This window comes from Melanotaenia boesemani, chromosome 8 (assembly GCF_017639745.1).
Source record: "Melanotaenia boesemani isolate fMelBoe1 chromosome 8, fMelBoe1.pri, whole genome shotgun sequence".
Lineage (NCBI taxonomy): Eukaryota > Metazoa > Chordata > Actinopteri > Atheriniformes > Melanotaeniidae > Melanotaenia > Melanotaenia boesemani.
The window spans coordinates 13,602,397-13,612,285 of record NC_055689.1 but is presented as its reverse complement, the minus strand read 5'-3'; the positions used below and the strand labels follow the sequence as shown (position 1 = coordinate 13,612,285).

Here is a 9,889-nt window from a genome sequence, read left to right as displayed (position 1 = left end):
GTGAATTATTACTTGCACTACAGATACACAATTAGTTTCCATGTAAGTACCACAACTGTGTGGCACACGTCTCATGCAAGGCTCTCCTGGCTACACAGTTTAAAATGTTTCATTCATTAAGCAGTCTTGCAGTTTGACTGACCCTCATTAGGGAATACAATCTCCATGATGCCTGAAGGTCATACAGCACATTTCCACAAGTCCTTCCCTTTTCATTTTAATGGCTAAATCAGATACAGTAAAACAGCATGTGAAAACATTTAGATTCCTTCATACAGTGAGAAGGGCAGTATAGGTAAAAAGGAAAGAAAATACCACTTCAGGCTTTTCTTTTTTTTTTCCAACCACTGTATTTCTCTCCATCTCCATATAACCATCAAAATGACATGTTTAGAGTTTAGAATGTTTTATTATAGTTTATTGTGATAGCATTTTAATTTTTTCTTTTTTTTAGGTTTTATTTTTTCCAAAGAACAAACACAGCAAATAACGTAGAGGGGGAGGAGAGGCAGGAAGAGGAGAGAAGAGCGAGAGAGGAGGGCCACATGGATAAGAGATCAATCCATAGATAGATGCGTCAGGTTTGGCTTGATCCTACCCCCCGTAACCCCTCTGGGTCCACACGCACACACACGCACGCAAACAAACACACTACATGTTGCTTTACAAAGGATAATCATCATCAGAATAAGATTAATAACGAGTTGAATATATCTAGGAATTTAAAAAATAACTAAAATAAGATAACACACTGCCAAGGAAAACAGATTCACTCACACTGCTGTGAAACCCAAAACAATTATACAGTTAGCCTGGAGAGAAAACACAGCTCGGTTAGATAGGAATACATGTATGCCTCATCGTCTACACATGCATACATATTACCGTATGCAGATTGGGTGTGTGCGCGCCCATGGAGGGGATGGGAAATGAAAAAAACCAAAACGTGTGTCAAGATTCAAATGCCCCAATTTATACACACAATTCAAACTCGGCTTCTTTCTAAGACTTCTCCCTAAGTGTGCATCTCTGCATGTTTAATGCATCACTGACTAGCTAGTTAGTGGTAAAATGCCTATCTGTAGATAAAGGGTCATTCATTGCTACAGCTGTCCAGATTTCATAGGGGATTGGAGTTAAGGCAGACAGCTGAGTTTAGGTCAGGCTTTAGGTGCTTATTTGATATCTCACCCCCATTTTTCTATTGATGAAACATAAGTAAACACATAAATTTGGCATTAAAAGTAGGTACAGAGCTACCGCAGTCTGAGGAAGAGTGGGGGTGGGAGAAAGGGGCGAACGATAAGTAACCGAAGCAGTAAAATATGAAGCAAAAAAACATTGCAGCAGTCGATCAAGCTCTAAATGGTACACATTATATACCTGCCAACTAGTTCATCTCAGCTTGCTCACAAGGGAGATGCTTTAACATTTCCAGTTGGAGTCCGTTTCCCACTAGGGACTTTGAATGCTTCTGCTCAGCCCTGTTTACAGCCTGTTATCATTTATAATCATCATTTAAAAGAAAGGCCACCACCTACCCCGATGAAACAGGGTGGCAGAGATCTTTGTGTTTAAATGAGAAATAGTTAAAAATGCTAAAAAGCCATTTGGAGGCTTAGAGCAGTGTCTTTCTCACTTCCTGGTGAAGACATAACTAGACTACAACAGCATACCAAGCCTTGTCTTTAAACAGCCAAAAAAGCAACAGAAACATAAAGAGCCATATATACACAGAAATGTGCCTGATAAATACAATAAAAAAAAAAAGAAAATCTCAATTTCCAATTAAATTTCCCACCCAAGTCTTTCTGTTTTGCAACTTCATAATGGCAGCCATTGCTCTCAACATCCTTCAAAGTTTCTGCTTTCACGCTTATTTTCTTTGTCATTCCCAAAGGACCCATTTTCACACTCAACAGTTTGGTCTTTTATTCTCTATCCAGGCGGTTTAAAACACTCTTTAAGCCACAACCAGATTTTAGTGTTCATTAAATACAAATCATCTGCAAGTCGACAAAATGGACACAAAGACTGGAAGAGAGCAAAGTAACATGACCAAAAAACAAACAAAAAAATAAAAAAGGGAAAGGATGGACAAAAATGACATGATTTGCAGATTTTTTTTTTATAGACAAATAATACAGTGACTTGAGTACCTCCCACATCCTGGCATGCTTGTATTGTCCCTATACACACAGGCACGGCATGAAAACTGACTCAGCATGTACAAACATGTCCTGCTATCAACTTTGTCTTTAAAAACATGTACAGATGTGTGTGTGTAGACACAATGCAGTGCCTGGTTTATTCCACAAAGTCAGCTGTTAAAGTGTGTTTAATTTCTACCCTTGGTTCTGTGTCTTCTCAGACAAAGTCAGCTCACCTTTGCCAAAGACAGCTTTGTGCAATTTTTGAGCTCATGAAATAATCCAATGATATTTCTGAGTTAAGAGGAAATGTATCAATTAAACTGCCAGAGTAAAATTAACATTCCATAAAGTGTGTTTTTATTATAAAATAAAAAGCTTAAAATTTCTCTATCAAACCAAAAGATAAGTGGTGATGTGGAAATCTTGTGAATTGAATGAGTAAATCTGCAGGTGAAGCTGACTTTGTCCTCATAAGCCTGTAGGAAGTCAGGTTGACTCATAGGGTCGCCGCCCCGAGATCCATGGGGATGATCAACAGACTCGGGGGCGAGGGGATGGATGGATGAAAGAACAGAGCGATAGAGAAAGAGAGGATAACAAACTGTTAGTGGGCCCGGACAGTTCAGTAGAAACGCAAAGGAGGGTTGAAGAGGGCGAGGAGGGCAGATTAGGATTGAATGAGGCAGAGAAGGAGGAGGAGGAAGGGGAGGAAGGGAAGGTGTGTTTTGGGACTTCAGCAGCAGCCCCCTCCAGCCTGGTGGCCTCCCGGGTTACTGGACAGTGTTGAGTTGGTGGTAGGATGCTGGGGTCCAATCTTAATACCATTAGCCTGTGTGGAAACAGACAGACAAAGACAGACATGGGTGAGGAAGAGATGTCACCCTGACAACTGTGCTACTTTTTACTAAGCATGTCTTCCTCTTAAAGTCGCTGTAGAAAGTCACTTTACTTACACAATACAAACTGTATACAATACACAAATACAAATCATTCCAGCTCCTATTTTCAAACATTTACTCCACTCATCCTTCCAAACTGGTTTTTCCAACACACTGTAAAACGCAGCTTAACTTCTATCAAGTCTGGGCAGACCTGCGTTTAGAACATCAAAATTTCACAGCTAAATATTTTTACACCATCCTGACAGCACAGGAATCTGAGATCAGAAAGCTGATGAGCTCAAAACATGTAAAGCTATCATTAGTAGGGCTGCACCATCCCTGTTGTTGAGTAATGGCACCTCTCTGATAACTTCTGGCAGCGACTGAGCTAGTAAGCTTTTCATGAGGGTAGCTGTGGCCAGCTGAAGCGTATATGTAAGCCACAGTCGGCAGCTTCCTCCATAAGGCGAACATACACATAACAAGGTCTTTGTCTAGAGTTCTCTTTTTGCTTCCCACTTTGGGAAAGACTTGATGAACCTACATTGGAGCTGTCTGAGATGTGATGCTGGGTCCAGAAAGCCTCAGGAAGAAACAATCCAGCACCTGGTGTGAAGCCACTTAACCAGTCCAGCTACCAATGGAAAACAGGGCTCTGTACAACGGCAAGGAACTTTGAAAGACATCAAACTGGACGTGAATACTATATCTGAATGTGGGTTGCATTTATGACTGCAGTTTATTTACCCATGGAAAGTTAAGATGGTGTTACATTTCAGTTATATTTGCTGAAGAAAATCTGAATCTACTGTGAGAGTTTTTTTTTTATCAAACTGTAAAATAAAACAGCCAAAAGTCTTTCTATTGCTTCTGTTGCATCATTTTATCTTTTCAGAATTTATGGAGCAAATAAAAGAAATTTTAAGAAATTTAAGAAACAAAAATATATACTGACATCACATTGAGGACTGGGGGATCATGAGCCACTGTTTGCCCTGCAAGCTGAACAGTGCATAGAAACAACCAGTTTATGGATGAACATTTTTGAACATTGGCACCTTAAACACTTCACAGATACCCACAACTTCATTTTACACAAGTTATGAGGTTTCCAAGTTCCCATAGAGCAACAAAGCTCAAGTGGTCACCACTTAACATGCTTCCAGCACTGCTCAATAATGGTGGTAAATGACGCTCATTGTGCTAAAAACCATGTAGTTTGCTGGAAGTGGACTGCCTACCCCTTTATCTGCAGGTTTCTTAGCACAGTTATGTTATTTTTAATAACTCAATAAATTGCAAATTCACAATGTATTCCTCATGACGCAGGAAAAATATTAACGATAGCTTCAGTAAAAGAAAAGAAAAAAAAAAAGGTGAAGTTGTAATCAAAGACAAAAAACAAAATACGCAGGAATGACTGTACTATTGCTTTCATGGTCAGATTAATACTGCACAGAGCCCGCGGGGCTTTCTATTAGATCACTTCATAGAGGAAGCAACAGGTGCTGCTGCGCTGCACAAAGGCAAAGGGAACACCAGCAGCAGCACTCAAGGACACGAAGAGAAGAAAGAAAAAAGGCACATATAAAAGAGGAGAAACTGAGAGGGAGGCAGGCAGGTGGGTGGTAGGGAGACACTTTCATCTCTCTGGGCTGTAGTGCTCACTTTCCCTCTGTGTTTTATCATCATCTCTCTCTCTGTGAGCTGGAGCGCACTCTTAGCCTTGCTCGCTCTTTCCCTCTGTATATATTTATCTCCCTCTCAGAGTAACTCCCCCTCCTGCACTCAGTAGCAGTAGAGCCTCTGGGAAACACTGTATGCCTTTAAATCACATTTATTGAGCTAAGGCCACGCGTGCGTGTGTGTGTGTGTGTACGTGCATGCTTGTGTATGTGTGTAAGACCACTTTTCTCATAGTGGCTGCCAACATTTCTGGTGGGGCTTCCCTTTCTCATTCTAAGCCAGTCAGCTGATGTGGTTTGGCCGGCTGGCCTGCCTTCACTTCGTCTTACTGTTACTAATAACAAAAACACTGACTGGCTGGCTCACCCCAGTGCTGTCTGCCCAGCGCCTGTGCTTGCCGGCTGTAGTTACACTCCAAAACAGATGTGGACCCAGTCATTGGATTTACACAGGGGTCTGTTTATTAACTACAATAGCTTACTGCAAACGCAGATGTGTTCACACATGTTTGTTGGTATGTACAGACCCAAATTCTGGAGCTGCGTGTGTGAGGACCATGACATGATTTATGCCAGTAGATTACATGTACATGGAAACTTTTGTACTTAACACACTGCTCAGATAACTATCTGGATAAGTGAATACCAAACTACAATTGTATGAATGCTTTGCATTGAACAGATTGTACTATAATTCAAACAAGGCTAGGGCTGTGGTCACTGATGCTAATTTCTGTCAACCAATCAGAGCCAGCTTCCTTCAGGACAAATGCCAAGAAGTTCAGATGAGATCTGTGCAGTAATGCTGTTATTCTAAATCCAGATACAAAAAGAGCTCTTTAATTTTGAGTGTGTAAAGTTCAGCGGTATCTATGATTAAAAACAGAGCTTGGGCATGTGACGTCACTCCCCAATACATTGTGGGATTTTTCAGACGCCCACAGTGCAGTCACAACTGGTTTGCAGTATATTTTTATTGGTATATTTTTCAGTGATGGCGAAGGCTTGTCATGTTTTGAACTGCCACAACTCTTCTCATGTCTGTAATGACAGACCACTGCTACATGGTAATGCCTTTTTTTTTTTTTTAGTTTTCCAACCTGGAAACGAAAACTCGGTGCCACATTTCCAACATTACCAGGCGGTACAGATTCAACAACATTTCATGAGTATGGTTATTTGTTTCTGGTGCTTTTGCAGTAGTAAGCTATTATTAATTTTTTTAGACCTTTGCTGTTTGCTAGGTTTTCCAGTAGTTCCATAGTGTTTAGACGTTTGTGCACGTTTTTTTTTCCAAGATAAAAACTAGTCCATGTAAATGTTTATGTAAGTATTTACATAGTACATGTAAAATATGCATTATTTAAATTATTGTGGAAGTTGGCAGACTGCGGGTTTGACATTAGAGACACTGCTGGACTAGTGCGTGTTGAAATAAAAACACATGCTTTCACTGGAGGATGGTGTCAGCTTGATGCCATTTACATGGAGGAGACCAGATGGTTAGCATGCCTCAGGTTAAGAGGATGGTTGGAGATGTATGCACCAAACACTATTCTAAGCAGCACAGTACCACCAAGCATGATAGTTTCTTATGAAGGAAAGAAATCTGTTACTTCATAAAAATGGTTTGTGTACGTTGTGCACTGACCACTGTTAAACCATTGCCATAAGAGTTTTCTGTACCAGTTACCATTGAATTAATTTATCAAGAAACAAATGTACTTTGATGTGATGTTTTAAAATTTCTATATATAAATATTTTGTGCAACTTAAATTTGATTTTCAAAATCACTTTAGAAATATATTATACATAGCATTGGTTATTGAACAAATACAGGGAATATTTCCTTAAAATTATTAGAACTGCCCTTCTTTTAGACTGATTGACCGGAAGAGTATAAATCTTTTAAAGGACTGGGATTTCAGGACAGTGGAACATAAAACAAAGTGCACAAATCAAAGCTACAATTGTGACCAGATGCATCTACAGTTCTGTGTCTAAATCTGCCTGCTTTTATGTAAAACAGAATCCAGGCTGACTGGCTGCAGGAGCTACACACATCCTAGATTTTTGTCACGATTCCCCATGCTCATATGGGTCAATTCCACCTAATGTCTGGATTTGGTCTAGATAAGGTTCTCTTGACTGATTTAGTTTTTCTCTGCAAGGAACAGCACTGTTATGTTTTTCTCCATCCAATTATTCATTTATTTTTTCTTCAATCTTCAGCGGATGCCGTATGTATGGAGGCAATGTCCTACTATGCATCGTGGGATGATGTAATTGCCTGAACTCCATAGAATAAACTGTTCTTATTTAAAATGCACCCATAAACCAACCTATTTAAGGTATAGCTTCACTAAAATGTAACTAAACCACATTTTAAAAGGTCATACTTGCCCATAATGCTGTGGGAAGTTAAAAAACAACACAAAACTTAACTGAAATTAAATAAATAGTACAAACAGCACATGTGAAATGTACAGAGCTGTAAAGATGTCCAAGTCACTGCTTGCATGGTACCAATTTTGCTGCTAGCTCAGTTATTAGTGGTTTTTTTCCATGATATCATTGACATGTAGACATCCTCTAAATACCTGTCATGGCCGAACTGGACACATAGCAGCTGATAAAGTGTTAAAGTTTTATCCTGTGGTTGTATAGAGGCACAAGGAGAGTACTCAGCCTAAAATAAATCAATCGAGCTACAGCCATAGTTTTAATTTTAGCTTGACTAAAGAGCTGCTATTAATAGTTCCTTACAACATATTTGTTGGCTTTAGAGGCCTTTACATAGTCTGCAAATCTAAACAAGTAGAGCTGTTTCAAAAGTTGCCAATACTCCCATACATCCTCTGCATTGGCATTGTTGTTACACAATACATCCAATGAAGGGTAGAGCAGACTTCCTTAGTTCACTCCCAAACTCCATCAGTTTTAATAGCAATATAGCATCATAAACATGGCGACAGTTGAGGAGATCATAATAATATACATTCTCAGAATGATACATGTAAAGAGAAAGGACATAAATACATCACAGCTTCTTCTTTGTTCCCTTTGCTTGTCACACGTGAGCGATACTGTGCCACGATTTCCAGTGTTATTGCTCTGTTTGCTGCGTTGGGATAAACCACAACACACTCTCTGAAAAGCACTGAAATTTGCACAAAATGAGTGCAAAAGGTGGACAGAAGGCTCAGTTTCTATGTGTATTTAATAGTGAGCATAAATGAGCCCCAATAGTGAGGTGAGTAAAATATTTAATTGTTCACCTCTACTTGTTAATGAACACCAAAGTTATACATCTCAATTAATATTTCCGCGTTTTGTTTCATTGATAAAATGAGCAAATGTTTAAGAGCCTAATTAGAGATATACTATAGTAGAGTTACATATTTTTGTCATACTGCATACTATCGCAGCATCTCCTCATTTCCTGTCTGAAAGCTTATTTTAACTCATGTCACTTTAAGTGTTGTTGGAAGAGCACATGGCCACAACCAATGCTGAACAACAAACTTTCACCTCAGCTGTCTCAGCTGACAGTGAATGGGTTAAAGGAAAAGACAAACAGACCTGGGTCAAAGAGACAGACTAGATAGACAGTAGGTGTGTACACATATCTGCCAGTGAGGCCTTAATGAACATGTGCAATCACTGTTTACTTTTCAAAGAGTTATATATATATATCACCTTGCAGACATGTGTGGATGAAAATAAATAAAGTCCAAAAGATATACAACCAAGGAATGGTAGAAATAATGTTATTTTTCTAATTCAATACAAACCATTGTGAATTAGGCTAAATTACTGTGGAAGTAGTAAGATTAACTGACTTGTTGACAGGCTGAAAACCCCAACTTTTCAGCCTTGATAGCCCTCTTTCACCGAGACTATGGAAATTTGGCTTACTGGATCGCAAACTTACTAACTGGCTGGATAGCAGCTTACAGGCTGACTGGCTGGCTGAACGAGTGTTTGTTTTCTTGCTGAATGACTGAGACCTTGTGGGATGTGAGGAATTTATGAGCTGGAGAGATGCCAAGAGAGAGAGACAGAGATGCCAAGAGAGAGAGACAGACATACTGAGAGAGAGAGAAAGAGAGGGAGAGAGAGTTGAGGAGAGAAAAGAGTGTGACTGGAAAATAAAGTGGAGGATAGGAGGAACGCAAGGAGTTTTGCTTGGCTGGAGTCAAAGGAAGCAAAGAGGAGGAAGGTCCCCCCCCCTCCTTTCTTTTTTGAGGCTAGAGGGAGTGTGGCAAACCACACACACTGCTGGAAAGCCACACTGAAGAGGAAAAGAAGAGCAAAGAGCAGAAGAAAGAAAACAGGAAAAAAGAAGAATAGAGAGATTTAGGGAGGAGGGGAAAAAAAAAAGACTGAGGGCAAAGTGTGTCTCACCTCATTGTTGATATCAAACACTCCCTCCTGGATCTTCTCATAGATCTCCTTGGCTGTGTTGATGAAAGCCTGAGACAGAGACAGGAAATGAGATGTTTAAAGAAATCTGATTCACATTTCTGTGTTGAATACTATAAATGAGCCTGCTCAGTTCTCATGAAGATGTCTTCACAATAACGACTCTCATCATTAAGAAAACACTAATTCAGTGGGTGCTTGAGTAACACAGACAAGCTTTGACTTTCAGCTGTCTGACTTTCCATTTCTCAGGCTTCCACTCGACTACTGTGGGCAAGACTCCCGTCAAAACTGTGAAAATCCTCTTACAAAGTCTTAAAACTTGTCCAATGAGGACAAGTGTGAATTGCTTTGTTGAATATTCCATATAGGTGTGTCTACTACTGGTTAGAATTACACACATGTGGGCTGGCTGCTGAACAGTAAAGCACTCAAAAGTTATGGCAGTGGGGGGAAAAAAAACAACCCAAATCTCCACACCCTGTAGACAACAACAACCACTACAGGCGTCATGAAACAGATGCAAGTCTAAATTAATTTTTCAGCTTTTTTTCTATTAGCATCTGCAATGTTTGTGATGTTGGGGTTTCCCACCAGCACCTGAACATACCATATTTTATAGAAGACCACATGGAAAATGTTTGATTAAACATAAAAGACATGTATTGGATATGTATTCTAAATAAATGTAAAAATGTAAAATCATAACACACACACAAAAAGGAAAAAAGTACAAAAAAAAAA

General features: G+C 39.5%; 1 protein-coding gene across 1 annotated transcript in view; it reads right to left on the bottom strand.

The window, feature by feature from the left end:
• Positions 1-1,917: 1,917 nt before the first annotated feature.
• The window catches only part of rab2a (RAB2A, member RAS oncogene family), a 29,050-nt gene continuing 21,078 nt past the window's right edge, over positions 1,918-9,889 (bottom strand). Inside the window, exons 7-8 of the mRNA XM_041992072.1 lie at positions 9,128-9,196; positions 1,918-2,982 (exon numbers count right to left, since the gene is read on the bottom strand). Of these exons, the coding sequence (XP_041848006.1) occupies positions 2,887-2,982; positions 9,128-9,196 (165 nt within the window). The 3' untranslated portion in view covers positions 1,918-2,886. The remainder of the gene's footprint in view (positions 2,983-9,127; positions 9,197-9,889) is intronic.